Below are 24296 nucleotides of genomic sequence, written 5' to 3' on the forward strand. Positions count from 1 at the left end.
CTGGACAAACCTATGTATCAGTGACAGTATTTCTAAATGACCTAATTTTAATATGCTTTTATGCATATGATTTTGGAATTTTGCACAACAAATTTGATTTTCATATCAGCATACATAAATGCGTATACTCACATGTGATAATGCAATAAGTAAATAAAATAATAGTTGTAAATGGGCGACACCTGAGTCCAGTTCCTTCTAACGTTGTGATCCACTCCACCGGGTCTTGTAGTTAGAGCGCAGTGCATTGTGGGACGTGGGCTGATGGTGAAGTCAAGATGGCTGCGAATCTCAGGCAGGGTAAAGAGCCTGCAGTAGAAAGGCCGTGAATGAAGTTTTGAATAGAAAATCCTTCGTCGCTGCCCGTTCCCACTGAAACCATCGTGCAGTTGAAGTTGCGATCAGCCCGCGGAGGACTTGCTATATTCACAAACAGCAACAGAATAACAAAACTACTGAGGATAAAGTCTCGTATGAATTCCGACGAGAAGGAGGACTGTGAGTGTGCGCCACCACAGGCCGAGACTAGCCCAGCAGGAGGACCCGATAGGTGGGGACACCGAGAGGAGAGAGCCGAGGATGCCGGGGATGCTGGGGATGCTAGGAGAAACAGTGAAAGACATAGCTAGCTAGCCGTTGCTGTTAGCTCTGTGGATGCTATTGCTCAGTTGCTTCTATTAATACATTTAGGCAAAGTTCATAGAAAGCATTTGTAAATTTAAAAAATGAAAACAGTTACAACTATTCTGCAGTAATAGCGGTTGCAATAAGGTCAGCGGGCTTGCTAGTAGTTGCAATATTAGCTTGTTAAGTCAGCGTTAAGATGTCCAAGTACCTGACATTTCTCCTTAGTGACTAGCTCTATAAAACTGCGGTGTAGGGTCGAGTTTAATGCCCATTTTAACAAACAGCAAGAGGGCAACGTTATTACCAATAATGCTTAGCAAAATACACTGATTATGACCCTAATCACTGTAAGAGCTGCCTTGTTGCTATCAGCTACAAGACACCGACACTGTTGCTTTTTAGCTAGCATGTCATTTTATCATTGTTTCCCCAGGCGCATGCAATTTCTAGATCAAAATATGGTATTATTACTATTGTCATTTCTAATGCAACCAGCACAAAACCAGTAGTACTTGTTGTAACGATCATGTCAGTGCAGCACATCGTGACCTTTGCTGTTCCACTTGTTATTGTTTGTTGTTCAATTAGAGAATACGAGGAGCCTGAAATAGAAAACCCAGAAGCAAGCCGAATGTAAGTTCAGCTCATTTTATACTAATACCACCACCACTGCTTTTTGTTTTTCCCGTTATAGCCCCGCTGGCTGTGGTTATTATAACCATGTTATGATATGTGCATGATGAATCGTGACAACAACACAACAAAAGTCACACTAGCATGCTAATCGTTTATTCCAAAGTGTTCCTGCTGCAGTGCAGAGCACTAAGCTGCACATTATTTTATTTTAAACAGTTTAAAGATCATTTGAATTATTCAAGATCAGTTTCTCAGCAAATCTGACTCATGCTTAAATTTAAGAGCTTTAGCAGAAATGTTTGTGCACATTTAATGTTTATGTTAATAACTTAACACTGGCTGACAATTCAATTTTTAATTTATTTAACTCAAATATCATTCTTCATATCAGTTATTGTAATGATCAGTTTTAAACTTATAAATTATGTTTGCCTGAGCATCAAAGTTGAAATATTTTTCTAAAAGATTCAGGATATAATATCTGGAAAAGCAAAAGTATGGCTTCTTCACAGAAACCAACATTTATTTAAAAGCATAAAATTCCAATTTAATTTATGATTTAATGGGTCTGTTTTTAACACTCACACAACCAATGCTGCAGTTGTGCAATGACATGAACTGTCAGTGATTCCTAAGCTACAAATAGGGAGTTATTCTCATATTTGCCATCCATGCCATATGTCACAAAGCGTAGTCACAGTATTTCTGACTTGTTGTTTCTTACCTCTGAACACAGGAAGCGAGCAGCTGCCAAACATCTAATAGAGCGCTATTACCACCAGTTAACGGAGGGCTGTGGGAATGAGTCGTGCTCCAACTCATGGTGTGCCTCGTCGGTCGGCTTCAGCCGCATGGACAACAACACAGCAGCGGTCAAAGCCCTGGAGCTCTACAAGGTCAACGCTAAGCTATGCGACCCCCACCCGTCGAAGAAAGGCACAGCGTCGGCCTATCTGGAGAGCAGCGCTCACAGCATCTCCGCCTGCAGCAACAGGAAGATGAATCATAAAGATGTCCACTCTGTGCGGGACAATTTCAAAGGTGAGTTGATTTCATACACTCAGGAATTATGCATTGTTTGTTGTACACAGTTTTGATTTCCTTTGAATTTTAACTATGGCATTCTGTGTGTAGATGTAAATTACCTGACAGAGGAGAAAGTGTATGAGATCTTGGACATCTGTGGAGAGAAGGAGGACTACTCGCCTCTGATCAGGGTAATAGGTCGGGTGTTCTCTAGCGCTGAGGGTCTGGTGCAGAGCTTCCGGAGGTCCAAACCTCACACCAAGGAGGAGCTCAAGTCCCTCCAAGGTAAGGACGAGGACAAAGATGAGGACGAGAAGGAGGCAGCTGCTTGCTCTGCAACAGCTATGGAGGACGACTCCCCTGCCTCCTCTTCGTCATCAAGGCTCGGAGAGGGCTCGTCAGCGGAAAACGATGTCCAAAAGCTGGCGCCCGACGAGGTGTCGGTGGACATCGAAGCTGTGCGCCGGGTCTACGAGCGCCTACTATCCAATGAGAAGATCGAAGCCGCCTTCCTGAATGCACTGGTCTACCTCTCACCTAACGTAGAGTGTGACCTGACATACCACAATGTGTATTCACGAGACCCAAACTACCTGAACCTATTTGTTATAGTGATGGAAAACAGCAACCTCCACAGTCCAGAGTACCTAGAGATTGCGCTCCCACAGTTCTGCAAGGCCATGAGCAAACTCCCACTGGCAGCTCAGGCCAAGCTGGCTCGCCTGTGGTCGCACTACAGCGCAGAGCAGATCCGGCGCATGGTGGAGACCTTCCAGCAGCTCATCACCTACAAGGTGATCAGTAATGAGTTCAACAGCCGCAACCTGGTCAACGACGACGACGCGGTGGTGGCGGCCACCAAGTGCTTGAAGATCGTCTACTATGCAAACGTGCTGGGTGGCGACCTCGACATGGAGCACAACGAGGAAGAGGACGAGGAGCCCATCCCGGAGTCCAGCGAGCTCACGCTGCAGGAGCTGCTGGGCGAGGAGCGGCGGAACAAGAAGGGCCCTCGCGTGGACCCGCTGGAGACGGAGCTGGGGATCCGCACCAACGATTGCCGGCGGCCGCTCATTCCCTTCGAGGAGTTCGTCAATGAGCCTCTGAACGAGGTGCTGGAGATGGACAAGGACTACACTTTCTTTAAGGTTGAAACTGAAAACAAGTTCTCCTTCATGACCTGCCCCTTCATCTTAAATGCTGTCACCAAGAACCTGGGCCTGTACTACGACAACCGCATCCGCATGTACAGCGAGCGGCGTATTACTGTGCTCTACAGCTTGGTGCAGGGTCAGCAGCTCAACCCCTACCTGCGGCTCAAAGTGCGCCGAGACCACATCATTGATGACGCTCTGGTCAGGGTATGAGTTTTCGCCAATTCCTAATACACAAATACGTTTAATTAAAAAACTCCTTTTAATAAATGTCATTTTGCTGGGGCCTCAGTGAACTGACCTCTTTCTCTTGTGCCTCCACAGCTGGAAATGATAGCAATGGAAAATCCTGCAGACTTGAAGAAGCAGCTGTATGTGGAGTTTGAAGGAGAGCAAGGTGTTGATGAAGGAGGCGTTTCCAAAGAGTTTTTTCAGCTGGTGGTGGAGGAAATCTTCAACCCAGATATTGGTAAGAAAACACACAACAAACTTAGGCTGATGTTACAGAGTTTTGTTTTTTTCTCCTTCATCTCACCTTTTCCCTCTGCAGGCATGTTCACGTACGACGAGCGCACCAAACTGTTTTGGTTCAACCCGTCGTCTTTTGAAAACGAGGGCCAGTACACTCTGATCGGCATCGTTCTCGGCCTGGCCATCTACAACAACTGCATCCTGGACGTCCACTTCCCCATGGTTGTCTACAGGAAGTTGATGGGCAAGAAAGGAACTTTCAGGGACTTGGCTGATGCCAACCCGGTAAGAACCACATCAGCAAAATGTAGCTATGAAATACAGTTTAACGGCAATGTCGGATTTCGGTGCTGGAATGTGATTACCTGACTGTCCTGGACTGTGTTTCGTGAAAGGTTCTGTACCAGAGTCTGAAGGAGCTGCTGGAGTACGAGGGCAGCGTCGAGGAGGATATGATGATCACGTTCCAGATTTCCCAGACGGACCTGTTTGGGAACCCGCTCATGTACGACTTAAGGGAAAATGGGGACAAGATTCCAGTCACAAATGAAAACAGAAAGGTGAGGCACGAGAATTTTCACACTGTCCTGCTGCTGTCACTGAACTCTCACTATGGGGAGGCATCACTCAGACATGTTTACTGTTGCCACAGCATTAACACAACTTTACAGCTTTACAGAGACCCAAAGCCTGACTCCAGAGCAAGCACTTAAGGTGACAGTGGCAAGAAAAAACTACCTTTTAACAGGAAGAGACTTTGAGCTGACCTGGGCTCATATGGGGGGGACCCTCCTCCGTTTGCCGGGCCAGATGAAGGAGGAAAAGGATGTAGATAGGACAGCTGGGATATATAAAAAAGAAGCAGACATTAGACAATAAACAGTAACCGTCCCTCGTGTGGTTGTGTGTTTGAGCAGGAGTTTGTGGCCCAGTATGCAGAGTACATGCTGAACAAAAGTGTGGAGAAACAGTTCAAAGCATTCAGGAGAGGCTTCCACATGGTCACCAACGAGTCACCTCTCAAGTACCTGTTCAGGCCGGAAGAGATCGAGCTCCTCATCTGTGGAAGCAGGGTGAGATCTGTTAACACAAATTTTGAATATGTTAATAAATTGTTTAAATTTGCTTAAATACTTCATTTCCACCTGTGTTCTGTCTGTGTCTCAAACTGCAGAACCTGGACTTCCTAGCACTTGAAGAAACGACAGAATATGATGGCGGTTACAACAGAGATTCTCGAATTATCAAGTAAGAAAGTGTGTGTGTGTGTGTGATAGAATTGGTATGAATCCTATGTTATCACGGCACACGTTCTGACTGCCGGGCATGTTTGTGCTGTGCACCGCAGGGAGTTTTGGGAGACGTTGCACTCGTTCGGCGAGGAGCAGAAGCGCCTCTTCCTGCAGTTCACCACCGGCACTGACAGAGCACCCGTGGGTGGGCTGGGCAAGCTGAAGATGATCATTGCCAAGAACGGGCCCGACACAGACAGGTGAGCTGCCTCTGCAAATTGTCACCCCCTTTTGTTTTTGTTTTTTTTGTTTTTTTTTTTTAGTTAGACGCGAGGGGCAATTTAACTGCACACTGTTTTGTCTTGACAGGTTACCGACGTCTCACACTTGCTTTAATGTGCTGCTGCTGCCCGAGTACAGCAGCAAGGAGAAGCTGAGAGAGAGACTGCTGAAAGCCATCACCTATGCCAAAGGGTTTGGCATGCTCTGAGCCCCCCCCCCCACCAAAACCCCACTCCACCCCACCCTTGCTCCCAACAACTCAGCAAAAGGGACTCCTACCCCTCCTACCACCCTCCCACCTGGCTCCCTTCCTTTATCAGACACAGTCTAAAAGGTGGCAAAAGACAGAGCAGAATGCGTTTCCGGGAAAAGGCGAGTCAATGACGAAAGAGGAGACATGGTTCCAATAGAGCGCTCTAGTAGTTCTTCTACTGTGCCTGCATCATCCCACATCAGTCAGTGTAAGCACAGAGACCTCCTGATCAAAGTACCCACCCCCACATCCACATTATGTGAATGTGCCGCAGCCTCCCCTTCTTTCTTTTTTTCTTTCTTTTTTTTTCTTCTATGTACAGAGAGGATCTTTTTCCTTATTATTTATTTTAAGGCTAAAATGGGTGATTTTTCATGCCTGCCTGCTCCTTCCCTACTTGAAAATTGTGGGGGGGGAGGGGGGGGGGGCTAGGGTTAATATTAAACGATGTAAAAAATTTAGGACGGCGCGTTAACAAGTCAATATAAACCCAATTTATTATAGAGTAGCCCTGAACTCGTGTTCGCAGGCAGAGGGAAATCTAGTTTTAGAGTAGCCCCTGAATACAAAATGTTGTATTCCCCACTAAAAAAAAAAACAAACAAAAAAAAACATGAAAAAAAAATCTGAGCTCTTGCTGATCATTCCACTCACAACCATCGCTTACTGTTTCTATCATGTTCGATCAAGGTAAGCATTTTGAAAAATCACTGTCATTTGGTCCGTAAAAAAAATGGCATTATCAAATAGCTATTTTTTTTTTCTTTCTCGGGAGGGGAGGGGAAGGGGGGGTGGTTGGAGGGCAGACACCGCAGGTTAGACTAAAACCTTGTCAGAGCTGTGTAAGTGCACTTAGACATTTTCAGAATGTTTGTGTTTTTTTTTTTTTTTTGTGTTTTGTTTTTTTGTTTTTGTTTTTTTGGCCACGGGTTGCCATGATTGTTTGACACATTTTATTTCCATGTCTTCCTGTGTTGACGATTCTAAATAAAAACAGTATTTATATATCAGTGCGGTTGGAACCATGATACCGTAATTGTGCGTGTTTTGGAGGATGCACACATGTTAAAACCACCACTGACTGATGATGATGTTCTCGGATAAAGACACAGAGCTCTTCTTGTGCCAACCTAAACAGTCAGTCGATAGGTGAAACCCCCATTAAGCACTTTGTCTTGTCTGTTTCTGGCTTAGTTTCGTATGAATAGACAGCTCACACTGTTAAGTAGAACCCGGGTTTATCTAGAACCGCCTCAAATACAGTTAAGAGGGCAGTGTGTGCAACAGGAAGTGTCTGCAGACCTTTTCATTGTCACTGACCGGACCTAAATCTCTGGCTTTGGTTACACTTGTCCTGTCATTTTTAACAAAGCGCGCCTCCTGACCTGAAACGCCACAACACAGGCACCACGCCGGGTCCGAGTTCGGATAGGGCTGCACTGTGATCGGACTCCAATCTGGGCAACAGTCTTAGCAGTCTTAATATTGATGCTGATCGTCTTCTCTGACTTCAGAGGGGTGGGGGTGTTGGCGGCGCTTTCCTGTGGACAAATCACTGTGATCAGATTTCAATTCTGGGACATTCAGTGAGAATGAAAACAGGTGTAACCACTGTCTGTGAAAAAAATCTAAAAAAAAGTTTGTTTGTTTTTTTTTGCTTTTTTTTGTTTTTTTTAATCAATATCAGAATATCTACTGTGAAATCAACCCCCCCCCCCCCCCCCCCCCCCCACAGAACAAGAAGATGTTTTTTTTTTTTTTTTTTTTAAATAGTTCTGTTTCTGTTCACTTAAATGGGGCTGTAATCGTGAAGGTAATTTTCATTTTTGATCTCAAGCTATTTCATACTTTGACACTGTCAGGGCGAGCGACGCACGTCATCAGACCCACTCAGGCTGGTTTTAAATGAATCTACAGTGTAATGGAGCTATTTGAGGCACTTATTTGAAAGTGAAAACAAAATGGACACACCTGCAATGTCAGTTTGTTTTACTTTCAAATAAGTGGTTGAGATTATTTGGGTCAAATTGTGGAGAAAAACACTGCTGTAAAGCTGTTTCAACAGTTTCCAAATCAAGGTCCACTAAGTTGCTTTCCTGAGCTTTCAACCACAGCTCAAAGTCCTCATCAGGAAATGAAGCTGGCTCTGGTGTCACAGGATACCAAGTGGTCATACATGGGGGACGGTGGTAAACTCAGTATCTGTTTAAAGATGGTCTCTGTTGTCCTTGATCTTTCCTCCAGCTGTTTAACTCTGCTACTGCAAGGACAAGATGGCTTACAGTATCCTCTGGGAAGAGGTCAAAGGTCATAGAGCAGGAGTCAGCAGACGACTAGAGAAAGACCAAGAACACCAGAGACCATCGCTGAACAAAGACAGGGTTGAAGTTTCACTTATCATGTCACCAACTTTCTTTTAACTGGTCAAGAGATAACAATTAATCCAACTAGAAACCAAGAAATGTGCTTGAAAGCTCCTGAAATCTGGCAAGTGGACCTTCATTTCTAGATAATTCAAAGTACATCATTGTTGAAAGCAACAGAGTTCTCGCTCAGACCTCGAGGTGCTGTCCTGGCGATGTGAATCCACGACTATCTGATACTAAACCACCAGACAACATGCCACTAAACTGTGGTGCTTGGACCACTGCAGCACGCAACAACCCTGAGCCATTCTTTATGTTCCATTGCTTTTTTTTTTTTTTTTCATCAGCTTCATGATTTCAGCCAGACCTGGGCAAAATAAAGTTGGGGAATACCTGTCACTGCTTGTTTTAACCTTCATCTGAGTCACTTTGGTGCCTGAAAATGTGGATTAACAACTTGGCTCGTGTTGTTTTTCTCCAGTAAACCTATCAAATCATGTGGAAGGTTAAAACAAAGAGTTCAGGATCACCTTGCAACCGTTATTGAGTCCAGATCTGGTTTCAGCTGTTTACTTTGTACCTCCATTTTGTAATGCTGAAGATGCTGCTCGCCTGGGCTCTAGAGCCTTGTGAAGGTAAAAGGTGAAAGGTCAACCTGATCTTGGAAAGGGAAGCAGTTTTCATGAATCGGTTCAACTCAACAGTGACATTCGAAAAAACAAGAAAAACTGGTGAAAGGCTAAAAGTATTCAGTGTTGTGAAAACATGCTAAATAAAGATGACTGCTTTTTTTCCAAACTTGTGTCGCCTTAGAACCCTGATTGAAATCCACAGGTTGCCGAGCAACTGAACTGAACCTCACCATGTTCTGGTCTGTTCTTGGTGTTGTTGTTTCTGCTAACAGAAACAGATGCTTCTTGAATTGACGGTAAAATGTAACAAAACCTGAGACTGATGAACACAGTCGAAGCACTGCGTGAACTTTTATTATGAACATTTGAAAATAATGTTACAACATTTTTACAGCATCGGCAGAAGTAACTGCAAAAAAAACCTGTCTGTTTACTGTGATGTTTATTTCAAAGAGTTAAAATCATGCTACAAATAAAAAAGGATAATACATTTTTTGTAGATCAGGTACGTATTCTTGGGCAGGTGCGTTGGGGGCATTTTATGGAAGATCTAGGCAAAGTGGTGGTGGTAGTACTGGTAAAGCACTCTGTACCCTATTGTGATACCAGACAGTTTTTGGATCCTCACAGTTCAGAAAGTATTGAGGTGCCCAGCCCTGTCCATGCTTTTGAAACAGAAGAGTCCCTAAGCTTGGCAATAGTAGTACCAAGCCGAGTTCTACTCATCATCTACCCTGAGGGTTCGGACCTGGTTCGCCATATTAGTGAGCCGCTGCTTGAGTTTACGCTGAGAGGATTCGTACTGGTTTGTCAGCTTCCGAAATTTGAGTGACATGACCTCAAAACTGGCCTCGATCTGGTTGACTTTTTCCTCCAAGTCTTTGGAGTCAGTGGCAGCGACAAGTGACTCGTCTATAAGATTATCCTTCATCAAGATGGCCCGTCCCTTCTCCTCCAGCGCATATTTAGCTTCAGGATACTCAATGAGCGCCTCCATCAGGTCATCTTTAGACAAGGCAAACAGATCAGAGTAGCCCACACTTCGGATATTGGCTGTTCTTCGATTTCCTGCCTTACTGCCCTTGATACCCAGGATGCTGATTTCTCCAAAGTACGCTCCGTCACTGAGAACCACAAACTGGGTTACCCCATCATCTGCTACCACAGCCAGTTTTCCTTCTTTGATAATATACATTTCCCTGCCAATGTCTCCCTTCTTGCAGATGTAGTCGCCAGGACTGAAAACTTGAGGCTGAAGCTTGAGGACCAACTCCACAAGCAAGCCCGCTTCACAGTCCTGAAAGATGCGCACTTTGCTTAAGGTCTCCAGATGCACGTTGATAGCTATCTCCGCCTTCAGCTTGTCCGGCAGGTTCTTCAGCACCTGCTTCTCATCACAGGTTTTGTCCTCTGTCCACAGGTAGTCAAACCACTTCACCACCCTTGCTTCCAGATCTTTGGTGACCTTCCGAAACTGCATGTACTGCTTGATCGAGTCAATCTTAGCCTGGAACTCAACGCGCGCAGCATTCATGTTGGAAATCATGGCACCGACATTTCCTACAATTGTGGCAAAGATCAGAACCCCAGTGAGGAAGTCGACTACCACAAAAAAGTATTCAATGTCTCGGACTGGGGGTGGCGTCTCACCAATAGTGGTGAGGGTAAGTGTGGACCAGTAAAAGCAGTAGATGTACTGTCTGGCCAAGCGAGCGTACTCCGGATTCTTCATATCGGGATACACCCAGGTGTCTGAGCCTAAGCCAAGCACCTTGGAGACGGCAAAGTAGAGGCAAGCATTCCAGTGGATGATGATGATGATGTAAAGCACAAGGTTAGCAATTCGGAATATGTTAGGGAAATTGGTTCGAGTTTCAGTCCGATCAAAGAACTCGAAGAGCCGGGCTAACTTAAACAGACGGTTGAACCTCCACTCTGGGTTGTTGATTCCAATTTGCAGGAACACAATATCAGTGGGAAGTATTGATATGATGTCTAATCTGAACTGCCGCGTTTTCATGTACTTTTCTTTCAGGAGCTTTGCGTCCTTTACGAGCAGTCCTTGCTCTAGAAAACCTGTTGACACATTACGAAATTATGATTATCATGTATTCAAAGTGTCCAGCAATTCTAAACTCCACACATTCAGAAAAGGTGTCCATCACTAACCTGTCCTGGCTCTCACAAAAGTGTCAAGGTAGTAGAGGGCATCTGATATGTAGTCCAAAACCATCCACAGTGTGGAATTTGTGTACTGTAGTTCATTAAAACAAGCCCTAGAGGGAAGCAAAAGGACGATAAAAAAAAACCTCTGACATGACGACAAGGTAAAGAGGACAAACAAATAAATAAATAAAATCTCATGAATTCAGACCTGGCCACCAGTAACATCAGGTTGTAGAACACTGGGATGGATATTGCGCACAACCAGTAGTAGTACAAATCTGTGGCGGGGTCCATGATCCACACTTCCTTCCTGAAAGAGAAAAAGCCAAAGAGGGAAAAAAATGGGGTTTGTTGGTATCAGCGCGAAGATTCTGATGTTACAGTGGCATCAGTATTGACGAACTTCAACCTGTCCAGTCCTACTAATTTTGTTTGCCTTTATCATAGTAGGTATTTGTAATAAAGAATATTTGGTGGAAAGTTGCAGCCATAAAAAATTGTGATACTTACGGTTCTTCTTTTTTCTCATCCTTCTTGTCATCCTTCTTGTCATCTTTTTTCTCATCCTTCTTGTCATTCTTTTTCTCATCCTTCTTGTCATCCTTTTTCTCCTCTTTTTTCTCATCCTTCTTCTCATCCTTTTTGGGCTCCTCTTTCTTGTCATCCTTCTTCTCGTCTTTTTTGGGCTCCTCTTTCTTCTCGTCTTTCTTGCTGTAGATGCCCAGAAACAGAGGCAGCTGATTATGCTATTTTAATGTTGCTGACATTCAGTAGTGTCAGAGAGCCTGAGGGGGGCGCTGTGACACAGTCCAGCCATATTACTGTGCAGTGCAGTTATTAAAATGAGGAGCAGTTGCTTTAAAGTCAGCTCTGAAGTTACTTTGAATCCAGACTTTGAAATAACAGTTAATTAAATTTCTCTGCATTGGATATAAATGTCTATATAAAGCAGTGTTATTAGCTGTGTGTCTTACCCATCATTGTTGTTACAGTTGTTCATGTTCTGTGCAGCCAGAGGCCGCCGAGCATCGCTGCAAGAGAAAGGAAACAGCTGCATGAATTTGGATTGAAGACTCAGGAGAATGCAAAGAACCGCAATCAGGTTCCAAACCATACCCCGCCCCGTTCTCAGCTCAGGCATGGTAAAGTGCAGAAAAATGTGAATGTGTGAGCAACAGTTAAAATAAAATTAAAAAATAAAATAAATCCACACCTGCTCCTGCTCCTGATGTCGTCCCCCATCCTCTGGCTACAGGAGGTGGACTCTGCGGGGCCGACGCTGCTCTTCCCCAAGTGCTGCATCATGTGGGGCGGCCTTGGAAAAGACATCCCAATTAAACCTTGCTACTTATCAGCAGATGCACATGTTTGGTCCATAAATTCTGCATATTGTGGGCACATGAGGGTGTTTAACTTCATATTTCTCTTCACTCTGAACAGATTCACTCCAACGACATCCACCTGACTGACAGCAAAACAGCTTCTGTTTGTGTTTAGTCTCATTAGCTCAGCATGTTTCTTCTTTAGCAACTCAAATCCTTCTCTCCCAGATTACATGACTAAAATTAGACTCCCAGCTCTGTGTGACTTGTTAAGCTCAACTACAGAGTAGTAGTTCCTGTCCTGCAGTCATGTTTTAACATGAATAAAAAAAATCACCCTGAAGTCTTAGTTTACCTGAGCGTGAGTGAGAATGATGAGCAGATCCGGTCTCTGAGGAGAAGTCAGGGCGAGCTCTGAACGGATCTCATGCTGCTCCTGGTTTTTGTCCTCCTCCTTCCCATCAAACGAGAAACCGAGAGCAGAGACAAGAGCTTGCGTTCTGATGTATAGATCCAAGTGTGAAGGAGTTAATAAGTGTCCTCAAAGAGAAAAGAGACGCCGCGGGAGGAGACGCCGCTCACGCTTTACTGTAGACAAAATCATCACCCTCTGCTGTGGAGAAGTTTCCTCTGCTCATGCACCTCCCCAGTAGGTGATGGAGGGAGGAGGAGGAGGAGGAGGAGGAGGAGAAAGAGGAAAGAGAGGGAAGAGTAATTTTCTTTGCTTTTAAACTAATGAGACTCAGCTGGTGTCAGAGGACAGACTGTGGGGACACACTGACGAGATTTCAAATGATAAATTTATGTTGTAGGAGTAAAATGAACAGAAGCAACAGCATAAATAATGTGTTTTCACTGATGGGCATTGATGTTACCGTGGCAACCAGCACTGATGACTACATCTACCATATATTTTTTGTTACTTCCAAATATCCCAGGCTAGATAAGCTGCTCCCTCTTTATTTATATTCCTTCCAGTCTAAGTAAATCCTCTTAGAAGCGCGTCCAGCTAAAGAAGCGAGACATCAGACGGCGTCCACCTGCCGCTCTCAAGACACGAGCAGCAATCAATTAGAGGAACATAAACACCTATGCAGGTGTGTAGGTCTTTTAAAATTAAGATTCAATACAGATTCATTGAATTCAGTTGACGTGTACATATAAATATCATGTTCCAAACTTCCTGGAAAATATTAGGACTTGATTTGGAAACTGCAAATAAAGTGTTAGCAGATCCACCGAGATACATCTTTTAAGGTAAAAGATGTGATATTAATGTTAACATGGAATAGGCCTGTACAACGTGTGCGTATGTGTGTTGCCGCGGAGATCGAGTCGCAGCCACACAGCAGCGTCAGATTAGCTGCCGCTAATGGGATTAGGGTGTAATCTGTTGATGCCTCAGGGATGAGCAGGCAGAGGAGAAGTGATGGATCACAGTTACACTGACGGGAGGGAAAGTTGTTCCAGCCCAGTCGGTGAACATCATTTCAGTGAATCAGAGTCAGAGAAAGATAAGATCACAATTCAGTCATACGTTCTCATTTTTATACATATGTTCATTAGGTTTTTTTTTTTTTTATGTTTCATTCTGATCCACTGGTGATTTTCGGGATCTGGAGAAGATCCAGAATTACTGGATCCTCCCTGGATCAATAAACAGTACTATGAATTAGCTTTCTTGCACCTGCAGGGATCTGATCTGTTGGCTCTGCTGACCTGCAACACCCATTTCACCACACTGTAGGCCACCCATAGATAATCACTGGCCCCATGTGCATTTATAATTGCTAAGCTGCTCTGGATTCAGCTTGTTGTCTTTAGCATCTCCCAGGTTGCACTGCTCACTGAATCACGCTGCTGTTAGGATATCATGAGTGGTCCTTTAGACCAGACTGGGTGTAGAATAAACTCGTAATTAAAATGCTGGTAAATCTATGATTTTTCTAGGCAAGTTTTGAATGAACTAACATGGAATAAAAAAAATGAGAGTTTCAAAATCTATGAAGTGAGGTTCAGTCTCATTAGATCAAACTGTGACATAAGCTCCCAGAGGTGCTGATGTGTTAACCACCTGCACACATCTGACTCACCAATTAAATGTCGGCGTCATCCCCCCATGGGAGCATTGTGTCACGGCGGCTTCAGTATCCTCCAGCATCTTCCGCAGGAAAAAAAAAACAAAAAAACTCTGGGTCAGTCCAGTTCACATCCACGAAACCAAGCAGTCCGGCCTGTTCTCATCATCTGTTCGTAAATTAGAAATTGGGGAAAAAAAACAACTGACTTCAAACTCACAGCATCCTTGTTTATTTTTCTTTATCATTTGGATACACAGAATTTTTTGGATTTACTGTTTAATTTTATGCCTTCACTGAGGTCATGTGATGTTCTGAGGTTCCTGTTGTTTCATGTGAACTCACAAAAGCTAATCCTTATTAAACGTATTAAAACTGTAAAGTTAAAGCATTGGATTTTGCATTTTTTCACATCCTGCACTGATTTTAATATCATTTCTCAAATGATATTAATGAGTAACCTGCAAATACTTGGTAAATAAAAGCAGTTTCATGACATTTTCTGACTTTAAACCATTTAGTAAATGCAAGAAGCTAAACATCCCAGCAGATATGACACGTGTGACATATCACATCACAATATAAGTCTTAAGTTTTAAAATCTCAACATCTTTTCTGAGCTTCAACTGCTGCTCTCAGCAGAGTGACAGGGCTCATACCTGGTGTAGCTCTGCTGCCCTCTTGTGGTCACAAGTGATAAAAATCTGCTTAGTCAATCACCAACACCCAATGAAAACTTTATTAGGAATACCTGTACATTCCTAACATGGACAAATGTACATTGAAACAGGGAAAATGAGTTTTATTAATACAAAATATCGACACATTTATCGGGGCTTTACTTCTCATGTGCCATGACTTTAAACTGAATGTGCGGCTAAACCAATGAGAAATGAATTACTCACACGTTCCAGTGTTTCGTTCCAGAGTGGATAGCGTGAATTATTAATTAAAGCTCTCCCTTGACTGAGCCAGTATGGCAGGACTACAAATATTTAAACTACAGCGTGGCCGCTTGGGGCAGGAAGGAGAAAAGCTCTCTACAGACCGGCCTGCGCCCATCTTGGTTCATAAAAATTGGAAGTAACAATCTGCTCTTGCATTCTGGGTCGCCACCAATCACCTTTACGTCCTGGCGCGATTCTAATTCGAATACACAACGGACTTATCTTGAAGACAAGGAAGCAAAACACGTTCATATAACAAAAAACACGACTACAGTTTTAGCAATGCTGCTGTCGTGGCCATTTTGAAAAAGATATATTAATCACTAACCGTTCACATAAGAATTTAACCTGTCTTTGAGGGCACAATAAGTCACTTTAATGTGTTAGCAATTAGCCACAGTGGGAAAAACAATAGGGAGGCGAGTGCTCACGCGCAGCTCGGGGGCAGCACCATCTTGACTCGTTAATGGTAATCAGCTGCTGCATCCGGTGTCGTCAGCCAATCACCTCTTCGTCGTGACGCACTCGTCATTTGCATATAAAGCACCTTCTTATCTTATCTTGTCCCCCTGCAGACTTTTGAAGTTAAGGGAAGAGGTTTGCATATTGAAAGCAGAACCTTTCACATGTAGCAGATTTTTGTTATGTAGTAAATTTAATTTTAAATTAAATAAACTGCCATTTTTGCCCACAGATTTTTTTTTTCAAACTTATTAAAAATCAATCTTCCAGTTATGGTCTGTCTTGTCTGTAATAATTTGTCACAAATGCAACTCCCTGAAAGAGCCTGGTTTATTAAGCAGCTGCTGCTTGGCTGGCTCCGTTGGCCCCTGTGGCTCCTAGTGACTTGATACCTGCTCTCTGATGGGTGCCTGAAACAACATCCCTCTGTTAGCTACTACACAGCAGCTTCCTCCTGTAATTACAGAGCCGTGTGGCTGCAACTGATCCGCCGGCCTCATTCCCAGTCTGCACTCCCAGAGCTGAATGGCTGAACAGTAACAGGAATCATCCAGGCGCTCCGCTCCACCGCCTGAGCCCACAGCAACATCATTCATTCACCCTCTGAGGTCAAACAGGATGGGGTTAAAAGCTTGTCACAGGAAGTTCGTTTCACATGTCCACGCACAGCAAATTAGGCCCCAGCACTGAAACATAAAAATATAGGTAGCCATGTTTTCATGGTTACTATGGCTTCAGCTTTGCAGCAATTGCAAATGATTTACTGCAGATTAATTATTCCCCAGTCTAGGGGGGGAGGGGGCCCTTGGGACCCAGCAAGGGGTGTCAGCGAGAGCAGGAGGAAAGAAAACACAGAACAGTGCAGGATCCATATAATGATAATGATAGACTAAAAATAATAAGTAGGATTAGTAATAGGACTAAAAACAATACAAACAATAACAATAGTAGAACTAATGATTGTCAGTCTAATAATAATAATTAATGAGACTAATTATGGGGCAGTAGGTGACCCACAGATCCAGATCCGGACAGCAGAAGAGAACAGAGGAGAGAAAGAACAGAACTGCAAAAAAGAAAAGAAGCTGAGTTAGTAACATGTATTAATGGGATATGAATGAGAATGCAAAGAGAGGGGGAGGAGAAGAGAGGAGCTCGGGGCATCATGGGAAGCAGTGTAAAACTATGGCAGCATAATTAAGGGTTCGAGGAAAGCATTAAGAATGAGAATAGTGTTTTGTAGTTGCTTTTTCATGTGTATTTATGCATGAATGTGAGCAAGAGGTGCAGGAAACAATATGAATCAATATAATAATACAATGAATTAGCTTAATACTAATGATATTGATACAAATTCTCTTGCCATCGCCACTACTATATAATAGTAAGAGCAATAATAAAAACATGGAAGAAGAAGAAGACACCACAGATGTCCATTACGATTTTATTCATTTCTATCTTTGATTGAATGACAAAAAGGTGGATGAACAGATCCCATGGAATATTTAAACCAACATCATTAGTCAGTCTAAAAGCCGTGAGCTCTGTCAGAGCTCTTGTCTTTTATTTATTTATTTATTTGAAACTTTGAAATGCAATGACGATCAGGTCACTGTGGAATTTAACTACCTGTTACCTGTTCATTCTACACCTACTTACATTCATGGCTAAAAACACAAATCAAAAAGAGTTAACCATTAAAGGGTCGCGAGACGACACACTGGCTTTAGCACTTAACATGATGAGATCCTAAAAATGAGTCGTGCGCTGCTTCGGACAGACTCTTATCTTCGACTTGTCACTTTGGTATTGCATTTATACATTACAATATTCTGCAAAGAAAACAAAAAAATGTACAACTGCATAAATATAAAATTCTTCCACCATGTTTTAAATGGCTAAAACATTCAGGCTGTGATGAACCCAGCAGGAAAAAAAAAAAAGAAAAAAAAAAAAATCTTTTTAAAAACTTAGGTTAGCACCGTTGCCCTGGCAGGCCAAAGTGTCTAACAGCAGGCTGGACACACAACTCTACATTCAAGGCACAAAAAAAGAAAAAAAAAAGAAAGAGACAATCAAAAGTAAAAGGCATGAGACCAAGTAATAAAACCCCTTCACACATTTAAGTGATTTAACAAAGCAGAAGAAGAAAGAAAGAAAGAAAATAATAATAAAGGCAAAGTAAAAAGAGTCTCCGTTGATCAGGTGTAAAAACATAAAGAAAAAGAGGAAGGAAATTCCCTGGAGTGCAGCCTTTTCCTTACACAGATCAGAAGAGAGAGTGTCAAACTATTGCCATTGCTATGTAAGTGGGAGTGCGTGTGTTTAGTGTCTGACACACACACAAAATATATTTATAGATTTTTATATATATATATATATATATATATATATATATATATATATGCCTAGAATTGCAGAAGCTTGCTCACAGAGGGAAACAGAATATTTTTTTTCCAACTACTGCACACTCCAATAAAACAAAACAAAAACAAAAGAACAAAAAAAAAAAGAACAAAAACAAAAAACTACTACTGACTACTGAAAGCCACACAAGGCAGAGATATGCAGAGGGGGGACGAACACAGCTCGCTACACATCAGAGATGGAATTACACTTTACACTCGTCGATGGACAATGTCCCATGGCTTGTGGAAAAGTCTCATTTACAGCAGAATAAATATTTTTTTTATCATTAGGCCTATTGCTACTCTTCCTCTAAATTACATTCTAATGCTAGACAGAAGTGTAGAAGCTAGTGGGTGAAAGACAGATTTCACGTCGGTCCTCTATCCGTTTTTTTTTTTTTTTTTTTTTAACTTTTTCATTATTCGTTCAAGACTATTTGTGATTGACTTAACCGCTACGACCTACACCCCTCACCTCATTGTCTCCCACACTGAGAGGGTTCAGGGCAAAAGGGGCGAAGGGGGGGGTGGGGGTGGCAGCGGTCGGACGAAAAGTGCTACGGCTCTGATGGCAGTCATAAACTGTTAACCTGGATCTTGATGTCAAAGCGTCCCTGGTAGCGGTCCTTCTCGCTGTAGTTGATGTTGTCGCCGAACACCTTGCACTCGATGCGCAGCTCGCTGTTCAGGGTCAGGTTGGTGAACTGCAGGGCCACCAGCGGCTGCAAGTACTGAGGGTGCAGCAGCTTGCCGTAGTAGGGGTAATACTGGAGGGGGAAGCCACCGCCGATGCCGTAGTATTTGATTTCCCCGATCTTACCAGCATCCTCCTCTTTCTGGAGGGACGCAGAGAGGCAAATTTATTATTTACAGAATTCATTTTAAGAACACAAACCAATAATAAAAAACAAAAACCTGTGCATACCTTGTTGGTGCAATAGATGGGCATCACGTTGGGCTGCACCTTGGGCTGAGCCTCTTCAGGGATGCTTTCATTTGAGGTAGGAGGCTGAAGATGAGAGGACATGTTATAGGAGGTGGACTGGACTCAAGGACTTCAGGAGAAATGAAACAGACTACTTTGTTTTTGATGCAGAGACCCCTATCTCAACTAATTATATTTACCTTTGGACGGAAGTTGACGATCCTGTTCAGCTTTACAACCAGGCAGGGCTTGCCATCCCTGAAGCCGAAGTCGCGGTCCTCGATGCCAGAGCAGGGACCCAGCAGGGTCCGGGAGAAACGGCAGGCCTTCCTGATGCCCACGTCGCTCTCGAGGTCGCCCCGGTTCTTGTACTCTGCCGGCTCGTCTGGAGGGTTAGGACTCATTATTAAGAGTGTCTGAAAGTCTCATCAGTCAAACACCGTCTAGTCAGTCAGTCAGTAAATTAAAACCCACCTCCACAGTCCTCGAATTTCATCTGGTCCCTCTGGAGTTCATCATCATACTTGGCCAGGAAATCCTTCAAGGCCTTCGTGTAAGGCAGGAAGGTCTCCACGTCGTTGAGGTTGAAGGACACTTCAGCTTTGTCTGATCGTGGGGTGTGTGTAAGGCCTGCAGGGACAGCAGATCAATCACTTATTATTAACAGTAATATTACTACCACAGTCCAGCACACACACACACACACACACACACACACACACACACACACACTCTAAACTAAAGACAGAACAAGCAAATTAAAAGTCCTAAACACACCAACTTTTTAAGTCTCACAATCTGACATTTGAGCTGAGATGTCTCTGAGTTACTGTGACACATTCAGGGACACCAACTATGTGGAAAATGCAGTTTTTTTTTTTTTTGGGCCAACATCTGCAGATTCAGAGGTCTGTGCGTGCAGATAGTGTTTCCTCCCTGCTCCCGGGCCTTTGTGCTAAGGCAGGCTGAATGCGGTCCAGACCTGCAGCGTCACCGCACTGGACTCAGATGAAACTGATAGATCTCACGTGTCTCTGGGTTAGAAAGCTAGTCAAACTTCCCATTTAGCCAGCATTTTAAGGAACAGAATGTTCAGCTCTAATAAACTGACCACAGATCAGGTCACAGACAGCGGTAGTGTCTTCCTAAACAGTAGCTCCCTCCACTGTTTTCCACACACATGCACAGTGTGTGTCTGAAAAACCCCCAGCTGGCCTCCCCCACCATAGAAACCAGGCTGTGGCGTGCACACAGGGGAGGCAGCGCTGGGACCCTGACATGCACACCTGATGAAGACTTCACCTCCAAAACAATATGAAGCCATGTTAGCTGAGGCCCGGAGCGAGCGTGCCATCTAGCACTTAAGTGAACTGCGAAAAATAAATACAATTAGCATTTGGGTCAAGTCTCTTTAGCTGTGCTGCCAAAATAAATTGTGTCACTTGTGTATTTGCTTCCAGAGGCACATTTAACCTTGTTTTCAGAGTCATACATAATAATAACATTACAGACCAGAATGTTTTACACATGTATTCATCCTGAGACTGTGATGAAAAACAATACTGTCATGTCAACAAGGTGAGAGAGAGGCGGTTAGCCAGTGACACACCCAGGAACTTGATTTAATGCAGTATTACAAAGCAGTGTGGTTATTGTTTTCCCTTCCGAGTATCTACAGATGACCTTTGAACTCCATTCGGGCGGACAGGAAGTGCGGGTCGTTGTTGTCGCTGCTTACCAGGGGGTGCCACTCTGTCTTGCCAGGTGGGCTTGTAGTCGCTCAGCGTCAGCAGCATGGCCTGGATGGTGCCGATGAAGATCCCCGCCAGGCAGCCGTAGAAAATGACGTAGAACAGGAAAATTTTGACTGCGGAGGGGGGGAGGAGGGAGAGTGAGTGAGAGTGTCAGTGTGTTATGATTCCACTAAGAAGACAATGAGCTAACATAGGTCTGGTCTAGATGCTAGCTCTACTGTTTAAACTGCGTGGATCGCTTGTTTTCACTTTTGAGGACTGGAAAGCAACCAAGACGGAAACAATCCGTCTGCAGCACATCTGCATTAGTATTTAGCAACACCATGACCTCTGATAACTATTATACAACTGTGAAGCAACACAGTGTCTATAAACACTCCATGTTCCTGTTTTTTTTTTTTTTTTTTTTTTTTAAATACACTAAACCAAAACTCAAAGTGAAAACAAAAAGCAGAAAACTGGCTAAGTATTCACCTTTAGTCTAGTCACCTCTGGTGCAGGAGGTTCTTTTAGAAGCTGGAGATCACCTGTGTGTAATTAAGGCGTGACAGGTGATTCTATGTTTAAAAAACAAAAAACCCACAGGTTGTCTATTAATGAGCTAACACGCTAACTAAGCACACTCTGACCTGTTGAGCGGCTACAGGGCTCCACCACTGAGCTAAGAGGAAGGAGTATGGATACGGTAACTTCAACATCTCACATGACGTCTCCGCTTGTCTGCATGAGACTGAGACACAGTGGTAAAGGGTTTTATTGTCCTCATAAGACCAGAAAACTTACAGAGCATAAATAACTTTTTTTGGTCATGGAGCTAGAGCTGGGATTGGTTTAGGCTACAAGCCACACATCAGCGGGGGAACTCACCACCTCAACATGGTATGGAGATGTTGCTATGAGCTTGACATGAAGGCTGAGGGTAAAAAGAACACATGGAAAAAAAAAAAAATTATAAAAAGGAAAACCTCCAGCAGTCTGCAGGAGAACCAGAGAGCCAGAACCACACAGGAACAGCTTCAATCTAGCTGCACACTTCAACCACAAAGAGGTCAGACCTAAATTTGATCCAGTTCACTCAAGGTTCTCGTGTAAACTGCTGCCAGTATGCAGGAAAAAAAAAAGAAAGAAAAAAAAAGAGAAAACCTCAGTCATCCACATTAGCTCAAGTCTCTACAACATGAAGGAATCTTTCATCCCTGCTGCTCCAGCTCCAAGGATGCTGCTAACAGAGCTTATGTCTCTGCTATCAATGTAAGGAAGTACAAAGCCGGCATTCATAACAAAGCAGCCCAACAGTGGCAGCCATTGTTTTTACAGATTTACGGGAATTCAACTGTAAAGTCCGTGCCTTCGAGACAGTAATTACAAAAGGCACTGTTGGCTCCTCAGTCTAATCCATTTTTAGCATGAAGATGGAGAAGAAATACACACAACAGAGCGTGACAATTCTATTATCTGTACTGCAAAGCAGTAAATAAAGCATGATGGAAGTCCACCCTGCAGATAGCCAGCCATACAGTCACTCAGTCCATTTTTGCTGCATAAGGCAATGTCAAAAGGTCACAACCGCCTGAGCCCGTTAATATATGGCACAGTATTTGAGGTTGTTATATGTAAGGACATCCAATCAAAGCGTGTGTCCTCTGTGTTGTCTTAGATATCTCTAGCACCTTCTCTCAGGTACACCATAAAAGCAAGATGAGTTCAATAACTGTACAGTTGAGTAAAAAGAGATTTATTTCGTTTTAAGGTGAACCCAGATCGCCGGGATGTCCTTTCATTAGGACAGCACTGCGCATGGCACACTTCCCAAATGCATCAGCATTTTCAGATGACCTCAGAAGGACATATATGAGTCGTCGTGCCCCCCCCCCCCCCCCCCCCCCCCCACACACCTCCCCCCTCCCCTCCCATGAGCCGCACACATCAGCCTCACTCAGGGCTGGTGCTCTTGCGGTATCCCGGGCTGCCTCACTGCCCCCTCAGATCTGAGCTAAGCCGGGCAAACATCGTGCCACTGAAACGTTATTTTATCCAGGTGTCGGTGTCTAGACGGAACTGGAGAGCTGTTTGACATTGAGAAGAGGTGCAAGGGCATGCGCACTGCCGCTGCTCGAGAAACAGGAGAAGAAAGGTCGAACAAGTTAATCAGTTGTATTGTTCGCTAGATTACAGTGACATCTGATCAGAGGAACCCGACACGGATCGATAGTCCTCTCCCTCCATTTCCGAGTAGGCCTCATCACCTTGACTCACCTTGGACTATGATGCATTTTTAACCCTTCGACTGCCCGTTCCTAAAACTGCTAGAAGACAACTTGACGTTTCCCCCGACAACAACCAGCCAATGTGGACAAGACTGAGGTCCAATCACTTGCTTTCCACCGCCTGCCTGCGCCGCAGCGTCTACGCTCCCTGAATGAGCAATAAGAACTCAGGGTTCCCATAGAAGCACTAGCAAACAGCTGGTAAAACCACACATAGCACGACCTTTGTTTTGGGTATTTTTTTTTTTTTTACGCTAAATCCAATTCGTTTGTGGGGTTGTGCGTCTCCGAAGTCACACTGAAAGTAGGCGCACAGAAACGGACTGGAACCTGGTGGGTTTATGAACCATTCGTGTCGCAAACACATAAAAATAACGAACGGTGTTCCCGGTTTGTTCCTGAATGCAGCAAAGTCAAATCAAACAGGTGGTAAGAAACACGAGGCGACCGGCGCGCGCTCCTGCAGCCAAGAGAACGCGCTTTTAGCCATTCTACCACGAACACAGTTTGTAAGCATACTCACACCAACTGCTGCCGGTACGACCGAGCAACTCTCCTTTCTCCGAATTCCACACAAACTTCTTCCACCCGCCATCGTCTTTATTTGAGGGCATTTTTTTGGTTTATTTCCCCGTATAGGTGTTCCTTTAGTCGTTCCTTCGGCGGACACCCTCCGTTGTGGCAAGCAAGTTCCCAGCCCGTCGCAGAGGTACCCAGCTCCGACCGTTGGAAGGCTCCCCAATATAAACCGTTCCTGCTCGACTCCGCCCGAAACTCTCAACAGGTTACCTAGTAGGAGGGCGGAACAGCGCCGGCTAATTAGGGAGCGGAGAAGCTGTGCGTAACTCTGACGTCAGGAAGACGGACAGAAAGCCTATGGAGGCAGACATGTAGCACTATACATATCTTGGCTAAGCTTTGCATCGAGGTCTCTGTGTAGGCAGAAAATTGGTCATTGTCCTCAGATTTCTTATGGCGGAGCCCACACCTCTGTCAGACCTGGATTCCATATTCAGGATTGAATTGTTTGTCCTAGCACAAAGTGGTCTGCAGTTGTCAGTTTATTAGGAACACCAAGCAAAAAAACTAATGCAGTCTAACAGCAGTCCTGCAGTAAATGCTCCTTCATGAAGGGTATGTAAGGGCGTGTAAGGATGAGGTATTTGAGTTGATATTGTGGTGTAGTGGTGTGTATTATATAATCTGGACATGTTAGCAATCTAATTGATCTGTTGTGCCAGTAAGGAGTCCCCCCCCCCCCGCACCCCCCATCCCTCATACCCTCTCC

At 44.0% G+C, this 24296-nt stretch overlaps 3 protein-coding genes across 3 annotated transcripts; 1 reads left to right on the forward strand and 2 right to left on the reverse strand.

Moving 5' to 3' along the window:
- The first annotated feature begins 272 nt into the window (after positions 1-272).
- Positions 273-6349, forward strand: LOC121177793 (ubiquitin-protein ligase E3A). The gene is made up of 11 exons (XM_041032130.1): positions 273-550; positions 1216-1260; positions 2000-2304; positions 2398-3650; positions 3768-3912; positions 3994-4199; positions 4310-4474; positions 4832-4987; positions 5089-5162; positions 5263-5406; positions 5516-6349. The coding sequence occupies exons 1-11, from the start codon at positions 474-476 to the stop codon at positions 5634-5636; spliced, it is 2691 nt and encodes an 896-aa protein (XP_040888064.1). The 5' UTR covers positions 273-473; the 3' UTR covers positions 5637-6349.
- A 2763-nt stretch (positions 6350-9112) lies between these two features.
- LOC121177802 (cyclic nucleotide-gated channel cone photoreceptor subunit alpha-like) lies at positions 9113-12648 on the reverse strand. The gene is made up of 7 exons (XM_041032138.1): positions 12523-12648; positions 12059-12160; positions 11820-11876; positions 11356-11556; positions 11054-11155; positions 10849-10955; positions 9113-10755 (listed from the first exon to the last, which is right to left on the reverse strand). The coding sequence occupies exons 2-7, from the start codon at positions 12148-12150 to the stop codon at positions 9398-9400; spliced, it is 1917 nt and encodes a 638-aa protein (XP_040888072.1). The 5' UTR covers positions 12151-12160; positions 12523-12648; the 3' UTR covers positions 9113-9397.
- Positions 12649-17084: 4436 nt separating this feature from the next.
- atp1b1b (ATPase Na+/K+ transporting subunit beta 1b) lies at positions 17085-23745 on the reverse strand. The gene is made up of 6 exons (XM_041032135.1): positions 23532-23745; positions 20726-20854; positions 19462-19617; positions 19188-19372; positions 18988-19071; positions 17085-18898 (listed from the first exon to the last, which is right to left on the reverse strand). The coding sequence occupies exons 1-6, from the start codon at positions 23620-23622 to the stop codon at positions 18638-18640; spliced, it is 906 nt and encodes a 301-aa protein (XP_040888069.1). The 5' UTR covers positions 23623-23745; the 3' UTR covers positions 17085-18637.
- Between the last annotated feature and the right edge of the window lie 551 nt (positions 23746-24296).

This window comes from Toxotes jaculatrix, chromosome 24 (assembly GCF_017976425.1).
Source record: "Toxotes jaculatrix isolate fToxJac2 chromosome 24, fToxJac2.pri, whole genome shotgun sequence".
NCBI lineage: Eukaryota > Metazoa > Chordata > Actinopteri > Toxotidae > Toxotes > Toxotes jaculatrix.

Excerpts from the sequence above, each read along its gene's own strand:
- LOC121177793 (XM_041032130.1), top strand. The coding sequence starts at position 474 with ATGAATTCCGACGAGAAGGAGGACTGTGAGTGTGCGCCACCACAGGCC. Across the intron at positions 3,913-3,993 it reads AATCTTCAACCCAGATATTG|GCATGTTCACGTACGACGAG; the intron begins GTAAGAAAACAC and ends TTCCCTCTGCAG. Across the intron at positions 4,988-5,088 it reads TCCTCATCTGTGGAAGCAGG|AACCTGGACTTCCTAGCACT; the intron begins GTGAGATCTGTT and ends CTCAAACTGCAG.
- LOC121177802 (XM_041032138.1), bottom strand. The coding sequence starts at position 12,150 with ATGATGCAGCACTTGGGGAAGAGCAGCGTCGGCCCCGCAGAGTCCACC. Across the intron at positions 11,877-12,058 it reads GACATCAGGAGCAGGAGCAG|CGATGCTCGGCGGCCTCTGG; the intron begins GTGTGGATTTAT and ends TTTCTCTTGCAG. Across the intron at positions 11,156-11,355 it reads GATGAGAAAAAAGAAGAACC|GAAGGAAGTGTGGATCATGG; the intron begins GTAAGTATCACA and ends TTTCTCTTTCAG.
- atp1b1b (XM_041032135.1), bottom strand. The coding sequence starts at position 23,622 with ATGCCCTCAAATAAAGACGATGGCGGGTGGAAGAAGTTTGTGTGGAAT. Across the intron at positions 20,855-23,531 it reads TCGTACCGGCAGCAGTTGGT|TCAAAATTTTCCTGTTCTAC; the intron begins GTGAGTATGCTT and ends CCCCCTCCGCAG. Across the intron at positions 19,072-19,187 it reads TCGTCAACTTCCGTCCAAAG|CCTCCTACCTCAAATGAAAG; the intron begins GTAAATATAATT and ends TCTCATCTTCAG.